Raw genomic sequence first — 24,427 nt, forward strand, 5'->3', positions numbered from 1 at the left:
ATTCGAACCAGTGATCCCCGTGTTGATAGGCAACAGAATAGACCGCTACGCTACCCGGACGCCAGGTGAAATGGTCTTTGACTGGGACACCAATCACAGTCTCCGATAGGCTATCTGCAAGCTAGTAGGCCTGCAGCAGGACTTTAACACTCTGAGAGCAGAGTGCAGCTTTATGCACTGCGCCCATGAGTCTTTCCTACGATTTAAGTAAGCATTAATTGACAAGTAAGTATCCAAGCATTGACTAGCTCAGTTAAACAATGACTGGAATGCAAACACAAGAAAGTCACATCAACAAAACAGGCTGGTGGTAACCGGAGCGTTCTTCAATAACATATTCTAGGCAATTAATGGCTAGCATGAGGCTAACAGGCAAACAGTGCCATTACACAGTCTTAAAAACCCCAAATGACAACTTGAAGAGTATCATATTAGAAGCTGCCCTGGAGCACTCTGCTCTATCCAGGCTGTATAGAGGAGGCAGTCTCCGCTCTTATGACAACACTTGCAAGGTGAGGGGTGATGCAGAGAGGACAGCTACAAAGTCAGAGATGGAAAAGCCAAGTACAAGAGGGTGAAAAGAGAGTAACAGGGAAAGGCTGAGAATGGACGCAGTGCAACCACGGAAGTGCTTCAGATATAAGACAATGGAGATGAGTGAGGAGCTTTGTCATATGGGTCAGAGAGTTCAACAGAAATAAAGAAAAACAGAAGGGTGGGAGGCAAAGCACAGCGCTGGCTAGACATGGCCGGCTGATCTTTCCTTTTTAGAGCCAAGGAAGGCCTATAGACAGTAATCCACAAGCAGCTAGTAGTGAGGCTTAAGAGTCAATTCGGCGGCCTGACTTGGTCTACTTTACCTGCTTAGCTGGCCTAAGCCCCTGGCAGAGCAAGGTGCCATTAGTAACTTTGTAACACAGTGACACACAGGGCTCGGTATGTTCTGTACAACTGCCTATGGCGTCCATGGACCAAGGCCAGCACAGCTGTGCCATTTAGACAGCCAACTGGATGCACTGACACATATGCATGACTACATCTTGCAGCAATGGTAGAGACCAGTGTTGATTTTTATGTCTTGTACTTGTGAGAGCTGCACTATTTAACTCTTACAATGTTACTGCTTGGACAAGCAGGCATATTTAGCTTGCTTTGTTGAGTTGCTGGAGTTACAGCATGTATCTCTCGTGTGTTTTGTCCTGTTATTTTAACTCTCCCCCACTAGAAGCTAGTGGACTCAAAGCAAACAAGTCAATTACCCCCTACCTCTACAGTTCATAACAAAAGGTTAACCTTTCAAGAGAATGGAACGAGAGAGAGAGAGAGAGAGAGAGAGAGAGAGAGAGAGAGAGAGAGAGAGAGAGAGAGAGAGAGAGAGAGAGAGAGAGAAAAGACAATAAGCTGCAGGTGGAGCAGTGACCAGCTGAAATCTATGTTGCACTTTGGCACCTTTGATTCACCCAGTCATGCTGTAAAATATCACTTGTGTTTGAACATCGTAGTCATTTAAATTTGCAAAGGGTATCAGGTAGGAGCTGCGGACGGTTTATCAGGAAAGCCATTGTTATTGCTTGAAAATAAATATTTAACATTCACAGACTGTTAACACATGGGTGGGTTATGCTGATTTTTTCTATTGTAATTCTACATCCACCACTAAAGACCCACGATGGGAAAAGGGCAATAATCAAGAATCGGCCAAACAGGATTCTTTTAGATCTAAACAGCAAAATACTTCAATAACAGCATAGTTCTGGAACAATGAAAGGTACAAAGTCAGCCAAACAGTTTGGCATTTGTCTCAGTAATCCAATCCAGATAGGGACAAGGCGGTATTGTGTCTTTTTTGCACATGCTGAGAATGCAATATTAGATGCACAGAGAGTGAGAATGTGCGTTTAAGAAGCAACAGAAAAAAAACAGACCGTAGATTATCATAGGCAGAAAATGACAAGTAGAACAAAGGAAAAAAATAACGTACCATTTTAGGTTCAGATGCGAGATTTATCATGCAATCCTATCAATTTCACTATGACTACCTTGTATTTGAGAAAGATCTTCCTGAAGATATGCTTGTGTTCATTTGTAGGGATCATAACAATTTTAATCAATTCAACCAATCAACCAATCAATCAATCAATCAACAATAACCATCTCCCCTGAAATGCAATGGTGAAGCACAATTAATAGATGCTGTAAAGAGCCTTACTGTAATGATTTCTACATCTTTGAACGTTTGAAGTTGGACTGTTTGAATCTTGACTCAGGGAAGCATACTCATGTTTTATGCTTGTGTAACACATGGAGTTTGAAATAAAAGCATTTTGTTGCACATTTTCTTTGATCATTGCAGTTCTCACACTTCACTGTGTTCTTCAAGATGGGGGGTGGGTGGCTGCATTCTCTATGGACATACTGCAGCGTGTTGTTGGGCTTAATGTACGGCTTGTATGTGCCATTCCTAAGGTCCACTGAGATGTCCAGAAAGTTAATCTGTTTTTTGTTTGCTTAAATTGTGATTTTTAGCCCATTTTTTGAGAATATTTTGCATATTGTTTTCTTAACTTGCTCGACCTCTCTTGGTGTTTTCTTGCAAATTGCTAGCCCATCATCCCTATAGAGTCCGACATTGATGTCTAGGTCTTATAGTTGAGATAACAAGCCAGTTGATGGTTCCCTGCAGTGTGGGAGGATGGTCTCCTGTAGTTGGAAATGTCTTTCAAACCACTCCAGACTGATGCTGGGTCGTTGGCAGAAAACTTGTTTTTCAGCTTTTCAGAGTAGCACCTTTTTGCTACTCTGATCTCCTGTTGTAAGCTGAAGAACTCTTAAAGGCCCTAAAACCTATTTCCTTAAACAGCTTCTTACTATAGGCAGTAGGGTCCTGTGTAAGCATACTACTGACAAAAGGAAGAACCATGTGTGTGAATTAATTAATTGTAAAGCGCTTTGAGTAGCTGTTGCAGCTAGAAAAGCGCTATATAAAATGCAACTTGATTGACTGATTGATGATGGCACTAAAATATTGTTGTAATATCAAATCGAGAGGTGCCTGCTAATTCTCAGCCCTATAATTTGCATCTGCTTTGGTTAAGGTTGAGCACACAATATAAAAAGAAAGCTGAGCAACAGTAGACCTCATTATATCACACATTCCAGTAGTATGCATCCTTTATCACGCCTGCCTTTGGCTCAATGCATCTCTAATGTTGGAAAAAAAGTGACAACTAGTCCAAAGGACATGTGATTTGCAAATAAAGGCATATGCACATAGCACTCATTCAAATTTCAAGCCTTTAACTGAATAAGAGAGTACGCTGTTGCTCACATGCCAGTGTTTTTAATAATGCGCCCTTGGTCCATCTTCTGTCCGATGCCATGGACAACAAAGACGATGTGTGTTGTCTGAGGAGGCCGGTCCTCTGGAGAGGCCTCTTCCACGTAGCCTCGATGAAGCCGCGTTCCACTGCTGGAGGCTGGAAAAGGGCAACAAACACAATTCACTACTTAAAAAAAAAAAAAGCAAGAGGATTGTGTATAACAATATTGTCGTTAAACAAGAGCATTATGAGCCCATCTTGAGTGATTAGGAGCAAATTTAATATATTTACTTGAGAGAAAAAGTGGAAAAACTAGACTGCTGGCCATAAATATCTCAGTCATTATGTTTGGGTAAAGTGCTGTTCAGAGTTCACAGGGGCCAGTAGGTGAGACTGGGAAACCTGCTGTGCTTGTGGTCGAGTTTGTGTGGTAGCAGCTGTAATGTGCCAACTGGGCTGAGCGTGTGGCCTTATTTAGCATCTCCACTCCAGTCTAGTCAAGTTCAGTCACGTGGTGCTTGCAAGAGCGATGAGAGCCTGTGAGATCTGCTGCTGTCTGGACAGCACTAAGGAGATTTTCCCTAACCAAGCATTTGTGTGTCAGGGGAGACTGGGATAAGCACAGTCAGGTCCTCATTTTAATCAGCGAACAAATGGTGAAATTGTGCCAAAGTGCCAGGAGATTGTACTGCAGACTGGAGTCTTCCATATAAATCAAACTGTAGCCAAACCAGATCAGTGGTAACACTCAAAAACCAAAGCGAATTTCTTTTAATTATTTTTGTCAGTTTGCTTGAGTCTAGCCTGAAAATGCCAGATGGATTGGGTGTCTCTCTCTGGGCTAATTCAACTAACAGAAAGGATTATATTGAACCACATTCAGTCAGTCACTGAAAACCATAGCATTTAACACGTACTCCTACCCGTCAATTTTGCAGTTTTTATTATGACGGAACCTCGTTGCAAAAAGAAATAGAAGTAAAGTAGAGCCTGCTGGGGTATACCGAGTTCCCTAGGTTCAAATCTGAGCCAAAATTCAGGGAGCATCCTCTTCATGGAGGAAGGTAAAGGTGAGCAGTCACTGACCTTTGGAGAAGCCAAGTTTCTGTGAGACGGTGCGTGCAATTTTGGAGGTGGTGGCATCACTGTACAGATAGACCTCGTCCACACTATGCCAGTCCACATGGGTCCGACTCAGCTTCAGACTGTGGATGGCTATGAAGGGCAGGGAAAAGAAGAGGAGTGAATCAGAGGAAAGAGAGGAAATGATTGAGAGACAGAATTGAGAGAACGAGAGGGAAAAGAAGGGTGTCTCAAAGAAAAAAAGAGGGAAAGGTAGAATGAGACAGCGGGGAGGATAAAGTGTTTACATGGGGAGGAACAACAGACCATGAGACCACGATTGAAGGGGGTCAAACTTAGGAATATAAAACCTTAGTGCAACACATTAAAGGTCCTTTATCCTACTGGCTTACGAGCTCGATCAAATACTGTCAAGGGCATTGATCTGCAGCGTCATCAGAGAAACACACATCATTACGCTATATGTCCGCATTCTGCATAATTCAGCTGTTGCTTGCCCATCATGGTTGAGTGTCATCAATCTGTGCGGACTGCACATGAAACTGCACTTGAGGAGAAGTCCCGCTCACCTCAAGTTCAGCTTCTCCCTGGGCTAATGGATCAATCTGAGACGCAGTGACTAGGGCAAGCAAGAGCAGAGGTATGCCTGGAGAGCAGACGCTACTCACTAGAGAAAACAAGAGCAATAAATGAAACTGGTTGACTTGAAAGAGTGATTTCTGTCAGTGAAGTCTGTTCTTACTGTCCATTCAGGTGTCCTGCGCAGGCAAGTACAACTGGATGAGGTGGGCAAGAAATTTTGTAGAGGAGCTGGTGCAAAGTCATCGTTCTGTATGCTTCTCGAAACTAATCAGGGGATTAAAAAGCCTATGGGAAAGGGCAATGTTCTTGGAAGGAGAGGTGGAATGCTCCACAGACTGTGGAGAGTCTCTTGGAGAAATTAAAAAATAGCAACACTTAATGACCATCAAGCCTGTGCACTATTCTTTCACTCTTAGTTTCAAGATTAAAACTAATGCAATAGCCTTTTGCTGACAGGCACTTCCAACTCTCCAGCTAGCACATTTTTCAGCCAGGCCTGCAGAGCCAGAATAAGTGAGCACCGTCTTCTTACAGCTGATCATTCTTCCAGTTCTCTGTTATTAACAAAAATATGGCCTGCCAATCCAAATTTATCTGATTTACTTTTAAGACAGGGAACTTAGATAGGGAACCAACAGGGTCCTCAGACCCGCTGGTAGTAACCTAATGACTATATCCAGATATCAGACCTTTGGCTGGACATCTCTTACAATTTATGGCCCCACCCTCTGGAAAGGTCTGCCAGAGGGTGGGGCGACTGACTCTTTGGATAGTTTCAAGGACCTAAAGACGTACCCTCACAGCATTGCTGAAGTCGAGTTGTTGCTTAAGCAATTATATTAACTTGTTTTTAATTTGATTCATTTTATAATATTTTTCCTTATATCACTATTAGGTTCAATTGGTTATTTCTTTTGTTATTAACCTTGTATTACTGTTTAATGTATTTTCTTTTAAGTATATTGTTTTACACTTAAGTGTATGGAACTGTGCAAATCCGATAAGAGTTATCGACTCAAACCTGAGGCTTCTGAGCTAGTTAAGATAATACTTTTTATCATATATATGTTGTAATGTTTGTTACTGCTATTGGCTAATCTGTTGGGTGGGTAAAAGCTAAAGATGAGTATGGATGGGCCCTGTACTTCCTGCTCTCGAGTCCTGGTTTCCTCTCTGAGGTTGGCTAATGAGGAAGTGAATTACTCCCATTGCCTCCAGAGAAGAACGCCAAGCTGAGACTGGCAGCCAGTTTGTCACCATGAATGGAACTGGTGAAGTGAGTAAGGAGTACTTGGTTATAGAATTAAAAAAAAAAAAACAGATTTAGGATCTAGTTTTCAAAACTCCATTTAGGGATCTTGAATTGGTCCTAGACAGAAAAAACAAACAAACATTAAGCCAATGTTAAAATACAAAGGAGGTTATTCCTGAGGGAAAATGTTTGGTGTAACTGATTCTTCCGTCACATGTTTTCATTTATCACTGTAGATCTTCAAAAGAAATAATTTAATAGCGAAAGAACCACATGCTTAACAACATCTACCACACAGTACATCATTGTACTACTCTACAACAGCACCAGCAGCAAGGAGGGAAAGGAAAATCTACCAAAAGTCCATTTCAACACCCAGTGAGGGAGAAATCTCAATCAGTCTAAAGTTGCCTACTTTCCTCATCTACTCTCCTTCATGTGCACTGACAGGCTAAGACACAAGAAAGGAGAAAAGCTAGATGCTGTTGACACCAATCCACCTTTTTGTCATACAAAGGAAATGGATGTGGAGATGGACAGAGGCACTTCAGACTGTTGAGTTCTACCTGTAATCGCATGCCACTGTAAAACAGGATGCCTTTGAAACCAAGCGTGTTTGGGGAGGGGGCACTGTTGGAATCATTCCAATTAGAGCTAGCCTTGTAAATAATGAACATGAGCTAGATGGTGTAGGTAGGAGGAAGTGCAGCTAGTAAGGCAGAGCCAAGTGATGCTTGGGGGATTGAGCAAAGACATTTCCCGTTTTACAATGAAAAGGCAGTATGATGCTAAGAAAGGACAGGAAAAGAAAGCCACAGGGATCACAGAGTGCTGAGGATCTGACTGGCAATCACAAAAGGTTTCAAGGTTTACTGAAATTTCTAACACTGCTCCTGAGAGCAAAGGAGGGCGAGAGAGAGAGAGAGAGAGATCAGGGGGGATGAAACAAAGCGAGAATCATGACAGAATTTGATGAAGAGCAGAGTGAGTTGTAGGCATGTGAGAAAAGAGGCGCTTGAGGAAAAAAAGCTGAGAGGACAAAGCATGGAAGGGAGGGGAAAAAGACAAGAAAAGGCCCTATATTTGTCACTATCATGGACAGCTGTCTCTTAAATCAGAGCAAAGCTCCTTTCCTGACAATCACAGATGCAGAATGATAATGATAAAACAGGCTTTTTGTAAGGACGCTGGCCTGGGGCTGTGTTATTCATTTCACTCATGGAGAGTTACAGGGTACCAGGGACACAATTTGCTTTGCTATAGCCCTACAAACACCTCACCTATGCTCCTCGCTGCACAACCTGGGCAGACAAGGGAAGTGCACTCCTCTGATAGTGTAACTAGACAAATAGTGGTCTCTGTGACCATAAGAGTTATGCATGAGAATCCTAACATTTAAGCAATTTACAGAGCTATGTGGGAGTATAGTGTGGAAACTTGACTAAAAGGTCAGTGCCCCCCTCAGCTTTCAGGACACCATCCTCTAGACTGCTCTACTCAGAAGTTCTTCTTTTCTTTTTTTTTCATTTCCCTCCCTTTTTCTCCCCAATTGTACCTGTCCCATTACCCCGCTCTTCTAAGCCATCCTGGTTGCTGCTCCACCCTCTCTGCCAATCCGGGGAGGGCTGCAGACTACCACATGCCTCCTCTGATATATGTGGAGTCACCAGCCGCTTCTTTTCACCTGACAGTGAGGAGTTTCGCCAGGGGGACATAGCGCGTGGGAGGATCACGCTATTCCCTCCAGTTCCCCCTTCACCCCGAGCAGGCACCCCGACCGACCAGAGGAGGTGCAGCGACCAGGACACATACCCACATCCAGCTTCCCACCCGCAGACATGGCCAAATATGTCTGTAGGGTCGCCCGACCAAGTTGGCGATAACATGGGGATTCAAACTGGCGATCACCGTGTTGGTAGGCAACGGAATAGACTGCTACGCTACCCGGGCCCCCAACTCAGTTCTGATGGGGTTCAATGCATCCAGAATGGGGGTAAATCTAGACCTCAAAGAGCTCGACTTCATGCAGGGAACAAAACACAGGGCCATGTAGAGGGCCTCAATGGCTCCTCTATTCTGCCTACCACTTCTGCCTGCCTCTGAACAGAGAGCTTTGTTCACCAACCTCAGAGCAGGGGTTGGAGATAGTAGTTCATTAATGACATGTTCTAACTGAAAAAGGGGGTATAGTGAAGCAAAGAAGGGGAGGACGAGAGGGAGGATGAGAAAGTCAGTGAGAACGAGAGCAATAGAGAGAGAGTGTGGGAGGGTTATGAAGAAAAATAGGGTACAGTAGGGCAGCTTTTTGGAGAACCAGTTTTTTTTTTTTTTTTGTAGCTCAGATCTATCCCTGTGAAGGGAGTCAGTAGATTATCTGACTAATTGGTCCGTATGGGTTATCTCCTCAAGGTTAGCTGTGCGGTCCAAGTTATGTCCTAGAAAACAGGCCGGAGCATTATTCACGGGTTTTCTCAAAAAGTCTTCAAAGCAGTGACAGCAGAAGCAGATGGAGCCGATGCAAGGTCACCACTCGGAAAGAGAAGTTCTAGCAACTGGGCCCACTTAAGGGGAATTACAAGTAAATGCAGTAGCAGTCTAAATCCTTGATTTTTGGGGAGCACTTCTAATTGAGCCCAGGTCGAGTTCTAGCAGCCCCTCAGTATGAGCCACGGGAGAAAGGAAGCTTTAATTCCACAGAGAGCTGGGATCTACAGGGATAGAGGGTATGGGCTAGCAGATCTAATGTAGTAAGAAAATAAAAAATAGAAAATGAGTTGGCATTTTACAGTACCTTGGCAGCGTTTGCGCTTGTGACATGTAGTTTTAGCACTCGTCTGATATCCACTCCATTTGAACAGAAAAGGGAGGTAGAAAGGGGGCAGGTGGGAGAGAACTAACAACCAAGAGAGAGTGAGTTACGGCATGGCCATGGCGTATATTATAAAAGCTACCGCCGTCATCACTTTTGGACAAGGGCATCAATCAACAGCGCTGCCAACAGGTAACCATGCAGTGTCCTGGACACAGAGGCTGTCCTGGATACTGACAAAAGCTAACAGCTAGTAGTTGGAGGGAGATATTATTTCATGCTGGATTACAATTTGCTGAGGAATTGTGCGGGGATGAATAAGTATGAGTGCAAGATGCAAAATGCAGCGCTGCTTGAAATGTGCCCAAGATGACTGCGGTAGCATTTAAATTCTTTACACATATTTACTGACATCTACTAGTATGCCCTTTTTTTGAGGGGAGGGGGGGAATTAGGTATAAAACACAATGGCACTCATCTGAACAACAAGGCAGTCCTGTTCATATAATGTCATAACATTAAATTAGCTTAACAGGTAAACATGCTTTAAAGGACAAGCATCATTCAAGAGAAACCAAAGGACGCTTCCCAAACACTAAATGAGTCTTGGATGTAATTTACTTCACAAAGTACAAAAGCCATCAACATACACACAAAGAGCACAAACTCGTTTTAAGACTATTTCCATCAAAGTCGGCCAAAGTTGTGATGCCTGTTTAACAAGTTCCTAACCATCCTGCACATTACTCAAGTTTAAGCTTAATGACAGTTTCTACTCCAGTTTGGGTGACTGAAAAAAAAAAAACATTAGACCTCGTGGACCACTGAAAAGAAAAGTCAAACACTGTGACATGGTTTTTCATTTTCAAATTCATGTGCTGTAATGCGGCAATGTTGTCTCGTGAGTGCATTGTACCACAAGTGTTGCATTTCACCCGTGCAATATTGTCGTTGTGCCCCCCCCCCCAACTTCATTTCAAAATGTATGTAGCCTAACTTTCATTTCCACAAAATCATTTCCACAAACTATTCTCTAAATAATAACGCATTCCCAAAGAACTTCCCTGCTTTCCTTCTCAAACAGTATGAACAGTTAACTCAGCTGGAAAATTTCCTGATACAAACTGATTAACTGGTCATGACATATGTTTACTATGAAGTATGTTCCAAAAAGTGCTGTTTGAACTGATTTAAGTGATCTAATCTATATCATAATGCACCTTTTCTGTTTTAAGAAATTTATGACAAGTTTCCCGCATTCTCAAAAAAAAAAAAAAAACCAGACACAATTACACAAACATGCATGCAAGAAGTTTTGGACCAAATTTTTTCCCGCCACAATTAGAGCAAATCATATATTCATTTATTTATCATTATTAATAACTGCATAAATACCAACTTGCCTAAATGAATACTGGCATAAGATCAGGCCAACAGGAACGTTTATCAGAGAATTCAATCAGATACGGAATTAGGCATAGTCATAAAGAGGATCTAAAATTCAAAAGGACCCATCAGCTTTTGATTATCAAATGAAGGGAAATTCTGCTTTGGACAGGCAAGGCAAAAATCTGGCCAATTCATTTCTTCCTGCAGAGATCAGACTTGCAAATGTCAGCAGTACTTCTCTCAGCAAAGGTGAAAGGCAGAGAGAAACCTGCCGAGTCCTCTGGCAGTTAGGCTGGCATGCATTAAAGGCTACAGCGGCTATCAATGAGGTCCATCTGGGTGAAACAACAATAATAGATCCATACACAAACAGGATCTTCTCCTGAGACTGGGATCTCCACTATCTGAAGCCTCCACTTTATTCGGATTAGATGGATAAAGCGAACCCTCATTCATAATACCGTATAGCACAAAGCCCATAAGTGTGTTACTGGCACTGCTCGCAGTTTGACCTATATACTGCAATGCTCGTGTGACAACACCTGAATTCAAATCGCCCAGTGCAGCCATGTCTGTTAGAGTGATGATCACATCAGATTAGAGCTGGACTGCAAGTAAGCAAAGCCTTTGGTAATTTATCCATGGCCCATCAAAACAACCTCTCGGCAACAAATTTTTTAAAACACACTGGGTACCACTTATCACTGGTACCATACAATATAGGATGGTTGAAATAAAAAAGTATGATTGTTTTACGACAACCTTTTTAGGGCTTTGCCTTACTTAGCGTTATGAGAGAAAGTAGCCACCTGAGAGAGTCAGACTGCTGTTGCTTTTCGGAAGATGTCATCCTCCCCTTTACTGCAACGTATTTTTTGCCCGGTTTGTTGACAGATAACCCTGTGCCCAGCCCTTCGGGTGTCGCTCTGTTTTGCCCTGACACTGTAGAAGCGTGACATACGGGGGGCACATCCTGCTGTGGCTACTGTTCTACACATGCAATAAATTCTTGCTGCCCTTGAAATGCAGATGTTTATTAAACAGATTCTCACTCATGCTTTCACAGATTGTAAGTCACTCAAATACAGTTGCTGCATAAAGGCAGGGATTTTCTTATGAAGAGAAATTAATAAAATAACATGGGGTGTAATATCTTATTCAATTCTCTATTCATGCAACCCTACTGTGACCTAGCAGCAACCAACCAACCATCCCTACACACTATTCTTGCTGCATTGTGTGCTTGTTGGTAAACCAATATCTGAACAGCAGAAATTGCCTGCTTTATGAAAACAGAATATTTCCCTTCCTCTCTTGATCACTCTGTCCTCTGATAAAGACAGCAAAGCTTGTCTATTCAGAACACGGCACAAGAGAATGTCATTCCGGAAACTGAATTGACCCCGTGGGTGTTTTCAGCTTAGGCTGCTGAAAAAAAGGGCATTGTGCTCCTCCTCCACTGCCATGTGCTTTACCATCTGTGAGCATCATCAACGTTAAGTAAGTACCAGAGTAACAGAGGCTAGCCAATGATGACCGACGAATCCTGGGTAGGGGAAATAACATCAAAATGGTTCAATGTGTAAAAACACCAAACTGAAATGAAATAATCCACTAATCAGATTGAGTAAGAACAACACAGCCGAGTCCTATTCGACAGTTCATCATTTATGTTACATAAAAGCAACGCAAGCACAATCTGTGGCCTCAGTATTTGAGGAAGACTGCCAGAAGTACAAGTGTGGATTCATGACTACTTTAGCAAACTATTAAAAAATAACCAGTACATAAAATTGCTAAAACGTGTGTCTCTGCATCCCTCCCTGTGGGTAAAAAAACAAAAAAGCCAAAAACAAATCAGTAGATACCTAATCCCGGACCAAATGTCTGTGACCCTGACTGAGGCATGGCAAGAAGAGCTGGAGTTGGCCCCCGGGTGCTGCAGGGTGGCTGCCCACTGCTCCTAGCTACAGTGTGTCGGGATGGGTTAAATGAGGAGGGTGAATTTCCCCACGGGGATTAATAAAGTACATCTCATCTGTTATCTTATCAAAAGGGAACATGCTATCACTCAAACTTCCTCTCTGCATGATCATATTATATACATATAGTGCATAGCATGCTTGTATGCCATGTCTTCTGCCTCTTCAAGCTTAAGGCTCTCAACATGGTGCTGGAGAAGAGTGTGTGTGTGTGTTGAGAGGTTGCAGGTAGTGTAGGACTGTCACATCATAGCTAGCTTTTTCACGTATTCAGCGTTGGTGTGGATTAAGTCAGCCTACTGCCTACTTGCAGCACATAGGGAGCCTTCTGAGTACCAGTGTTATGACCAAAAGGGTCCTCTGTAGCAACTGCCAGTAGTCAAGTCTCAGAAATATTAATGATTTAGTCAAAGGTATTATTAGCAATAACATCTTATTCATACTAGCGAATCACGCTCTGTTGAGTTCAAGTTTATGAAATCATCTGACAATGTTTCATACAAGGTTCTGAAGGATGTCACTAATGTAAATCATGAACTGAAAAATGAAATTAATGAAATCAAGAATACAACACCACGACATTGTGGTACAGTTGTACGGTACTGTGACATTTACCCTGGCCAGTACTCTTACCCCCTTAGCAGACACCCCTAGGTCATGTGACCTAGAGGGGTGTGTGTGTGTGTGTGTGTGTGTGTGTGTGTGTGTGTGTGTGTGTGTGTACTAGAATGCAAGTGTCACCTTGTGTCACAATTCCCAAAGGCATCATATTTCAAAAACTTGCATCACAGGCAATGTGATTATGACCCCTGTATCCTATACGACTGTTCATAGGTATACAACCTTAATAGTCTCTTGTGTGTTTGACTTTTTCGAACACTGGTGACTTCCCCATCTTCCCGCACTGCTCATGTGATTTGGTTTGAGGGACGTACTGGTTTCCAGGGTGGGCAGCTGAGTACACAACACAAAGGGTGACAATGCAGGCAGGGGTGGCCAACCTAGTGAGACTAGTGTAACAGAGTTGAAAATGACCTCACTCAGATAAAGTGAATTCTCCCAAAATTTGTATTTTAACATGTTATTGTAATCCAATGCTTTTTGATGGTTTGTGTAAACCCCAGATGTTGTACCGCATTCACTAAGGTTAAATATGAGGCTGCGCGACTGTTTGTCTATTTACTCTCACTTTGACACATTTTGGGCACTTGCGCTATCCGTACCTTAGAGCTAGACCATTTCCGCTGGAGACTTGTATGCAGTCGCATTGCAGCAGAAATCTCATGGATTGTTGTTTTATTTGTGAATGCAGGCAATAAAAGCCACTGTTAGGAACCCCTGGTCTGAATCTCTATCACGAACACCTGCACAAGTGAGGGTCGTTACACTAGCCTCCTCTGCTCTGCTGACTGCTTTATATATAGGCCTTTATAGCTTGCGAGTAAGGGAGTGTGACAGAATGTTCTTAAATGTCAGCTTTATATACTGCACTGTACCGGGGACTGGAGTTAAGTCTATACACTGGCTAGATGTGGAGTTACCGTGAACAGGCAAATTAAGTCAACTGACTGAGGTTTTGTTTGACCAATCTTGAGTTAGGCATAGAGTCACAATAGGTTAATCAAATATATGAAGTCAGGGCTACAGGCAGTCAGGGCATTCAAATATAACTTTCATCTTTCACTGATCTAGAATGCACCAAGCTACAATAAAGGCTACCTAATAATGTCCCTATCATTTGTAGCAGAACACTGCTCCATGCTCTGGGCAAGTGTTAAATATATGCCTGCAAGTGCTCCTCTCAAACATATTCTCTATCTTCGAATCATACAGACCGAACATAACTCTCCATCAAATGCTTCATCTGTTTTTCTTCTCACTCAAACATAAAAAGACACAGTATTACAAGAGTCAGGCGTGTGCTGCATCTAACACGTGGATGCACACCCGCTCATTTATTATCGATAAAAGGCATCTTTGATGGGCTAAGATATGACTGCCTTCAACAGACTGCCGAAGCAGAGATCGTCTTTTTCATTTCTTTTTACACTTGAAGTCTGCAACATATGGCCTAAATCACACTGGTAAGACAAACTGCTACAATATCCTGGCCTTGTGTACTGAAGCTTACACATCAATGCAAAAACCTACTCCATTAATTTTCCTTTGCTATGTGTGAATATTACAGTAGGCACGGCTTCCACATAATCCACAATATTGACTCAGAACACATTATCAGCAAGGCGGGCCAAGGCCCTCACTGCAAAGTTAAGTATAATTCATTAACCACTCAGACAACACCAACAAAAGATCTTCATCTTCTGCACAAACAGCATTTAATATGCATTCTTGAAGATTCCTTGGGCCTTGAAAACTAACAGCATATAGTCACTTGATCCACTAGTAAGAAAAACTACACTAAAGGAAAATTTCGCCAATGGGTTTGTGCCTGTGAAGTCAATGCTGATGAGTGATGTAGTCCGCTGAAGCAATGAAATCCTCACTGCATACCAAACTGACAGAGAAATTAGTGTTCTCCTGCTTACAGAGCCTTTGCCACAGCACCTACACATACCAGAATGCATTGCAAATAAGCTTCTGTATCACTGTATCATTGTCTATAAAGTCCTCTGTGCTAGTGTTGTTGGATGTCATTTCCACCACTGGAAACGTAGCTTAGCTGAGAAAACGAGGACGTTTTTGGGAACAGTGTCTTTAGAGTAGATAGAGAGTATTTGTCCTTGTTCAGACTGCCAGCCCAAATCTTCTTTTTTTTTGCATATCCAGATTGATTTTAGAAAGTCTGGACAGCAAAAAAAAAACCAAAAAAAAACACATGAAATGCCATTTTTGCAAATCGGCTCTAAAGCAAATTTGGAAGCGATTTGAAATGCGATTCCAATCGGATTTCTACAGATGCGTCTCAGTCCGGACGGATGCTCTGGCTACCCAAATTGGATTTCAAACTGTCTTTTCCATCCCTAGCAACGCCACACACAACGACGATGTCAAATCCAGAGTGCCCGCCACGACTGCAGCACGGAACATCGCAAGTCCTGCACCGCGACTCGACGGCGTGATTGTTTGGAGGGCGAGATAATAGATCTCCCATTTCTCATGCATCTGCTTTGGTAAACCGCATCACCAAAAAACGTAGTTACTCACACCTACGTCGTTACCACAGCAACCCATGCAGATATAGGTTGTTGATGTCTGGACACACAAATCCGATCTGATCACTTGCAAATATACGGACAGTCTGTCTTAAAGATCTGATTTGAGACACAAATCCGATGTGCCTGCAGTCTGAACAAGGCCTTAAGCTGCGTTCACCCTGGTAGAGACAACAAGAGACAAAGCGACCAGAAGTCATTCATTTCCAATAGTCTCTGGGCTACACTGAGCGACATGTTGTGGCGAGTCGCCTGGCGACAAAATTTCCGGGAAAAAAAAAAAAGTTGAGCAATGTTTAACTTTATGCAAATGAGCAGGGACAGAGTTGAGCAAAGGCCAATCAGAAGGCAAATGTGTTCCTCTTATATTCTTTCGCTGCTTAACGTTTTCTTTAACTTCAGTTCCTATATTGGCATTTTAGTTCCCATGGAGGAGAAACTGATCGCAGCTGCTGCTGGCTTTCCTGTCGAGATATGTTGAACATGAACCTTTTCAAACTTAAGTTGGCTCGCCTGAAATGGTTTAATTGGAAATACATGCATCAGGGTGTGACTTGATTTTTGATTAAAACATGCAAGATGAAAGATATATTTGAATGTGCAGAGAATAGGCTACCAATAAACATTGCATGAACATGCATATGTGTGTTGTTTTTTCATTTTCGTTTTTTAAAGTTAAGACAGTTTACACCAAGAGGAAAAACTTGTCAGACTTTTCACCCAATAATGGGTTTACACAGGACAGCATATTTTGCTGAGATGGCGTGAGATGTGGCCCTAATAACTGTGTGTGTGTGTGTGCGCGCGTCTATTTATCCCTCACTCCAATCAACACTGTCATTCATTTGGATCCAACAAGGCAAAAACACAAACCAGGCAGCCCACAACACATCTGAACACAACTGTGAATGCTTTCAGTACCTTTGCTGCATCGGCGAGTGTTGGAGTGAGGAATATATATTTTAATATCTATCAGTATATACATCTCCTGTAAATACATTTGTAGCACAAAACTACATTAGCAATGCCCACAAGCTGGTTTCAAGTGACAGCAACACAATGACTTGGCGACAAACAGCGACAATGTCGCTGCTGGTGTGAATGCAAAATTAGAAAACCCAGCTAGGCTGTAGTTTTTCAGGCCGTCACCTGACCTCACAATACGTCACTTGGTGAACAGAAAAAAAAATCTGTTTTACTGCCACCCCAGAGATCCAGAAATGATTGGGAACAACTGCAGGTGTTTTTCAGGTGCTACCCCTGTTGCAGCTAGACAGCGGTGACAAGGTTAGAAATTGGCGAATTTTCCCTTCCAGTGTGAGAGAATTGCCTTTGTGTGGGTCTTTGCTTCAACAACACTAATTCCTTCACTGGAATTATTCAAACCTTGGTCACCTGAAAGACATGTTTTACTGCTCTATTGTTTCAGAGGTTTATAACAGCTCCTAACTCTCTAGATTTAGAGTTCTGTAATGCACAATTGATTAATGATACATAACTCAAGACTAATATTGTTTTACCACTTTTTCACTAATCTCAGTGTTTCCTGGCTCTCACCATCATGGCTATCAACAGTCTTCACCACTGCATCTGATTTAAAGGTGTCCTGCATCTGTTGCCCACGGAAACAGTTCAGGTGCTCTTGCTCAATAAGGTCACTCTCCTCCTCGTCCAATGGGAGCCACGTACCATCAATGAACCACTGGCCCCGCATCACAGGAATACAATCCTGCTCTGTAAGGCAGGGAAAAAGAGGGATAAGAAAAGACAAAAATGAACAAGTTCATACTTAACACTAATCAGGATATCTTGAATGAGCAAACTCAATGGGTATAGTAACACCAAGAGGGCCCTATCTCAATGGTCTGCAGAAAGAGGTCAGTTTTGATTACAGTCTTGACTGGCACAATGAACTGATTCTCTGGTGGTAGCTAAGAACATAATCACAGACCTGCATGTAGGCCTACATTCTGCAATAGCCAGAGGCTATTTACTATTTGATAAAGCAATAACTTTTCTGGCAAATGCAAAAACACTAATGTCCCTTTTAGACTTGCTCATATCCGTTCGGAAAAGATGGGTCTATAGCGGTGGTGTAGGTCAAGCTGGAACAGGAAAGAAAGGTCTTAAATCTGACTACTAAGGACCTGCATCCTCATCAAGGACTCCAAGGAACATATTTGTCCTCAACACTTGGGGTTACCATCATAAGAACTCTAACATGGCTAGTTAGCCACGCATCCCTTCAGGGAGGTCATGTTTCAAAGGCTTTGCAGTAACTAGCCACCCCAACACTATAGATACCTTCACATCGGCCTCCTTTTCTGGGAAACTTCCATTAATTATTTAGCATGGCTCAGCTGAGCTCAATAGAATAACAGCACTAGTGGATGGTTAGAGGAGGCCACTGTTATCAAATACTAGGTCAGTGAAATGTGGGATTGATGTCCAACACTGTGACACAATGCAAATCCTGTTATCCACTAACCTGCAGGAGCTGGTTAACATTTATTCTGTATACTGGGCATGCATTACACAAAAGGACTCTTGTTACACCTTTTCCTCCAATATAGAGTAGACAAGAGCAAGGAGGGATAGTGCAGTCCGTCTCAGTGTGTAAACTGTAATCTCTACACTGTGCGGCCATTCTATTGCAGAGAGCATAGCCACAGCAGGAATTACGGATAAATATCTGCATCAGTCTCAATATACAGATGTGCAATAGTCCCACTGCAAAGAATGCAATGCAAAGCAAATCGGGCCCCTCAGTCATGTTAGGCTAAAAAAAATGTATGAGCATGGTTGGTGAAATCAAGTACCTCCTTTCAATTGTTCAATACTGCAGTACATACCGTAAAAACAAATATCACAATATTGATTTTTTTCCAACATTGCTTAGCCCGTGCACATATGTAAAAATCATGGACTCCACTCAGCCAATATCCATCCCCCGAGTTTCGCGCATATAAACTACATCTCATACAACTCTAACAGGTGTAGCAGGCAGACGGGTAAATGTGTTGGCCTGCAATACTTACGATTCCAGTAAACTGGGTAGCACTCTCTTTCTTTGATATCCACCTCATAGAGCCCTCCCCGGACGCATACGGCCTCTATATTGATTTCGACGTTGTCGGGGTCTCCATCATCTGGGTCGGTGGCTCTTGTGTGCATCGGCACCGGCCCGGTCCTCTCCGCTCCGTTATCGACCGGACCGCTGCCCTCGACTCCGTTCGCATGCCTGTTCTCTTCCCCGCTCACCTGCGGCTCTACAGCGTCTGGACGCCTGGCCACGTCAGGGCCATCGGACTCGCAGAATTTCCGAAACATTATTTCGATTTTCAACGAGTCGTGTCCGACGAAAGACTTCCAGGTTTTCTTGTCCTCTTTGTAAAACCACCGCACCTCTTCGGGACCCAGTTCGGTGACGACCTCGTTGTAACGGTGCCTCGCACTGTTGGACCTCGTCCTCTTCCTGCTGTCGAACAGCAGGCCGGCTTCGATCCCGTCACCTATCAAGTCCGGCGAACCGGGGTCGAGGTAAGTCGCCGCCGAACTCCGGCTGAAAGAAGCTTCGTCCAGGCCCAACACCAGCCCGTTCTGGGCGTCGTGGTTTCGGGTGCGTAACAAGGGCAGCGACCCGTCCAGTCCCGGCTGCACAGAGGGCATGGCTGCCTGTATCGTTTCGCCGACGGACTTTTCATAACAACGCAAAAAGTCATTACCCGCCACGTCCCAGTCGGTGTTGTTGTTGCCGCCGAGCGTGGGGGTCTTACTCGTAGAGTTGAAACCGCTCATGACTATAGGGGCGACGTAACCGGCGCTATCCACATCTATATCTAACTTCCTAGGTTACCTCCTTCGCCGTGAGGCCAAGCTTCGGCTTCCGCAAGCCGGGGTTAACCCAAACCTACGCGTTGACATGGCGCGGCATGTTGGTCGGAAGGTTAAATAGGCATTCAGAGTAAGCAGAGCTCCTCCATCATCCAGCGTGTTAGCCTGCTAGTTAGCGAAGCTGGTCTCGGAGTTATGTGTGCGTGTTCTCGGTAACTGCTGGCCGGAGCTCTTGAGTCACAGCCGTTGACACTGGCAAGCCTCGTCCTTCGTTCCTTTCGTTTCACCTCGTCGAATCGCTCGGTCGGATTGGATCAGTCGAGGGAACCACTCAAGTCCGGCTTGAGAAAGGTTAATTTTGCAGGCGGGGGGGGGGGGGGTAACCAAACACTCTGCCTCCTCCTGCGGTCCAAACCCTTTTCCGCGTCCGTTGAACTCGCCGGCATTCATAGAAACGGCGGATACACTGACCGCGCATCACTTGACAGCTACGGCACCGATCACAGGATTCCGACGGGAGCGCGCACGTCAAAATTGCGTGTACATTACGCATGGGCCGACTTCCGTCTCGCAGGGTTGCGCCGCCCCGAGGAAGGAACGTGCAAAAGATTGGTGAAAAGTAATTATAGGATTAATTAACTGAGAAATATTAAATGGCACAGAATTGCCACAAGATGTCGCTAGTGTCCGTAGAATCCGGGTCACACGTACTCTGCACTGTTAGTCCTGGGTTTGTAGATAAACCATTTCCTTTACAAGAGTATCTGGTTATTGAGAAACGGGCCACTTTTTAACCCGTTTATGAATTTATCACTTAATTGACAGTATTAGTTACTTTACACTATTTGTATATTTTTTCCACTGAGGTTGAAAAGGAAGAGTGGAATCACACCATTTTATCTGTACCCACTTTACTCAATCCTCACAATTATAAAAAAGGAACAGAATTCGGTTTATACAATAAGCTGGCTGTACATACTTAAGTGTCCATAGAATCATGCATGTATCAGTGGTCAGTTTTTGCTACAGCTCATCACCAGTCACTACAAATTGGGTATGAGACTAGATAGACTGACAAACTGTGAAGATATCCCTATAAATGCCCAAACTTGGTGATGTACTCATTGTTTTCAGTTACCATCGAAGGACATTGTATTTAAAGACAAATGGCAACTATGCAGTTAGATAGGTAGTTTATTTCAGTTTACAATTTATCTACAATATTGTTATACTCATCTACAATGTTTGAAACTGCTTTTTCAAGAGGTGTATCTGTTTTTCTAGTATCTTTAAATGCCTGTACTCTTCAAATATCCATCCATCCATCTATCCATTATCCTAGCCACTTATCCCAGTCGGGGTCGCGGGGATGCTGGAGCCTATCCCAGCAGTCATTGGGCGGCAGGCGGGGAGACACTCTGGACAGGCTGCCAGTCCATCACAGGGCCAACACATTCACACCTAGGGACAATTTAGTATGGCCGATTCACCTGACCTACAGTCCACCTTTGGACTGTGGGAGGAAACCCACACAGACACGGGGAGAACTTGCAACCCCCACACAGAGGATGACCCCCAAGGATGGACAACACCGGTATTCGAACCCAGGACTTGCTGTGAGGCGGCCACGCTAACCACTGTGCCACCATGCCGCCCTCTTCAAATATATTACTTTAAACTTCAAAAAGCACATTTTTTTCCCATGAGTGCCTGTAATCTAACTACCATAGGTCTAGGTAACAATTGGTAACTGAAACACAACACATTTGGGGTGGGATGTGGGGGCTTTTTGATTTCAAAATTCACAGACATTTGCTGTGAAGGTGGTTTATGATAAATTGAATTATTTGGATGCTTATTGAGGTGCTGTTCTCTATAGGTTACTTGATAATCAGTGGTACAGGTTGCTATAAAAGTCACAGCCCATTGCAACCATCTTTCAAAAATGAATCTAAAATCAAGTAATCTGTTCAAATGAGTCTGCGCTATGAGGGACATAATCTACAGCCCTACACTGCCCCCACCAGAAGGGGGCAGTGTAGGGCTGCTAGAAGGCAGCCCTACACTGCCCCCTTCTGGTGGTTAAAGATAATTAGAGGGGTGGGGCCTACCCCAGCATGCAATGGACAGAGGGAGGGGAGGCACCCTGGACAGCTCGCCAGTCCATATGCTAGGGTCATTTTGAGTCTATAACTAGGCTAAGATAATTTTGAGTCTCCAGTTCGCCTGTCTTTGAATTTAGGGATGAAACTCACAGGACTCTCAAACTGAAAGGCAACAGTGCTAACCAATACGCCTGATGAGACGAGTCTCTGTTAATATTAGTTGGCTTGCTATGTCTTGTCAACGGTATGATTCATTACTCTGCTCTTCTTTATGGATAAAAGAAAGGATTTTATGATGAGTTGCATCACTAAAACACCTGCGCTCTAAGTTAATCAAAAGTGGGAAACAGAGATGCAGATGTTCTCTATAGATGAATCAACTGCAGTTAACTATATATGCTCTTCTGTTTAATGTAGTTATATAATTTAAAATATTTAAAACTTAATCACACATAATATAATCAGTAATTGTTTTATTGTTAATTACCCTGAAACACTTATAAACATTTCGACAGAGGGATAAGAAAAGAGGCTAACCAAAACCACAGTAGGCAGGGGTCAGGGGTGGAAAGACCTTCATGAAATTTGAGTTCTGGGGCCTCTTGCCCTCATGCCAGCATATAACCTTACTCATCCATTGGTATCCATCCATTATCTGAACCGCTTATCCTGCTCTCAGGGTCGCGGGGATGCTGGAGTCTATTCCAGCAGTCATAGGGCGGCAGGCGGGGAGACACCCTGGACAGGCCACCAGCCCAACACAAGGCCCACACATTCATACCTACGGACAATTTAGTATGGCCGATTCATCTGACTTACATGTCTTTGGACTGTGGGAGGAAACCGGAGCCCCCGGGGGAAACCCACACAGAGACGGGGAGAACATGCAAACTCCATAGGATGACCTGGGATGATCCACCAAGGTTGAACTACCCTGAGTCTCGAACCCAGGACCTTCTTGCTGTGAGGCGACCACGCTAACCACAGCGCCACCGTGCCACCCTTGATGATAGTAACATTAAATTTAAAAAATTTGCATTGATTATATTTGACATAATTTTACATACACTGTTGGTGTCGACACAACACTACAAAAGTGACTGGAAAACACAAAGTATAACATCCCTTCACCTTAGCCTAAAAAGTCAAAAGGGCACAACATCCAATCAAACCGGCATCATGTTTTCTGTTTTTTTTAAACGAATACACTCACTGATGGACAAATAAATGGTGGGGCTAGCCTTAAACATGATAGGTTCTCTGTTACATATAGTCTGATACATGCTTCCAATGGCGTGCAGTGGCCAATATTCCTTAGGCTACTTTATAAAAAGCCCACCATTCACAAATTGCAGGGAATAACTTGGTGGATGAATAAATTCACAAGATTCGCTGGAGAAAAAGATTTATGGATACTGTGCACTTAAAAAAAAAACAAGTACTAACGATTCATGCAATGGATAGTGTGGATTTCACAATGGGTAAAAATAAAGGCAGCGGATCCTGTCAGAGGAGAGCCATCACTGTGGTGGTCATATGTTGATTCCCTCACATCTGTTTCCCCATGCAGTTGCGTAAATAACTCCTAGTGGGGAGCAAATTATTACAGCAAATGACGTCAAAAGTTATCGTTATCTTCTTCTTGTGTAACAGCTGGCTTTGAAGCATTACAGATATGAGCCATTCACAGCTAGCATCGCAATCCACATTTTTAACATTATGATTCCTTGTCACTGTTGTTTCCGAGAGGGAATACATTTTCATGAATGCTGTGTCGTGACTGGTCCTCTGTTGCTCTCCCTGAGGTTTCTTCCTATTTATTCTCCCTGTTAAAGGTTTTTTTTTTTTAAGGGAGTTGTTCCTTATCCGATGAGAGGGTCTAAGGACGGGATGTTGTGTTGCTGTTAAGCCTACTGAGGCAAATTTGTAATATGTGATATTGGGCTATACAAATAAACTACTACTACTACTACTACTTTCGGCTGTTCCCGTTAGGGGTCACCACAGCGGATCATCCGTTTCCACAAATAAAATTGATTTGATTTTTTTTCTTGACTGGTCGAAATACTTTCCGGTCTGATGAGTTTTCGCAGTGGAACATGACAGCTTCCGGAGGAGGTTCTCTTCGTCTCCTCAAATTTGAATGGGCTGAATGAACCTGGGGTAGGCAACGTTCGTGCAGCGTTATCTTTGACAAATGTCATAACCCTCTTACAGCTAGCTAGCTAACTATGAGCAATTCAAATGGTCTGAGGGAAAATTAAACGTCTGTTAAATCCTGCGCTCAGGATTTCAAAATCTCACCCCTGATTGGCTGACGGCTACCGGGAGCGGCAAAGCTTCAGCCTATCAGGGGACCTCTGTGACGGGGTGGTCCTACTGCACGGAGGCAACAAGTACTGGCCAATCAGAGGCAGAGTGCCCAGAAAAGCAGTGGGATCCATAATAGCGCGTCAGGCATTAGTGTGCACAACTTTTGGGTAGGTTTAGCTGTGAATCTTGTAGATCATTGTTAGGGTAACAAAGAGATTCGCTGAAATAAAATGGTTTTTGCATGCATAGATTACAACTGCGATTTTACTCTCCACGGCAAAGGGATGTTGGACAGAAATCATCACACAACCGTGCTATTTTCATTCATTCATTCATTATCCAAACCGCTTATCCTACACAGGGTCGCGGGATGCTGGAGCCTATCCCAGCAGTCATTGGGCGGCAGGCGGGGAGACACCCTGGACAGGCCATTTATTTTTTGTTTGTTTGTTTTTGGGCATGGTCAGTTTATAAGGGCAAAAGTGCAGCACAACATCAATATCGAGGTAACTAAAAGCTTCACTGAAAAAAAAAACATTTTTACATACATAGATGAACAACTGCGATAAATTTTACTGTCCACAG

At 43.4% G+C, this 24,427-nt stretch overlaps 1 protein-coding gene across 2 annotated transcripts in view; it reads right to left on the reverse strand.

The window, feature by feature from the left end:
- ddhd1a (DDHD domain containing 1a) overlaps positions 1 to 19,837 on the reverse strand; it is a 28,390-nt gene extending 8,553 nt beyond the window's left edge. The window contains exons 1-4 of one of the 2 annotated variants that reach the window (XM_056295959.1): positions 18,629 to 19,837; positions 17,148 to 17,324; positions 4,407 to 4,535; positions 3,329 to 3,476 (exon numbers count right to left, since the gene is read on the reverse strand). In XM_056295959.1, coding sequence (XP_056151934.1) covers positions 3,329 to 3,476; positions 4,407 to 4,535; positions 17,148 to 17,324; positions 18,629 to 19,388 — 1,214 coding nt within the window. In that variant the 5' untranslated portion in view covers positions 19,389 to 19,837. The remainder of the gene's footprint in view (positions 1 to 3,328; positions 3,477 to 4,406; positions 4,536 to 17,147; positions 17,325 to 18,628) is intronic. The other variant, XM_056295960.1, reaches the window with a different exon arrangement.
- Positions 19,838 to 24,427: the final 4,590 nt, after the last annotated feature.

Source organism: Lampris incognitus, chromosome 16 (assembly GCF_029633865.1).
Source record: "Lampris incognitus isolate fLamInc1 chromosome 16, fLamInc1.hap2, whole genome shotgun sequence".
Classification (NCBI taxonomy): Eukaryota; Metazoa; Chordata; class Actinopteri; order Lampriformes; family Lampridae; genus Lampris; species Lampris incognitus.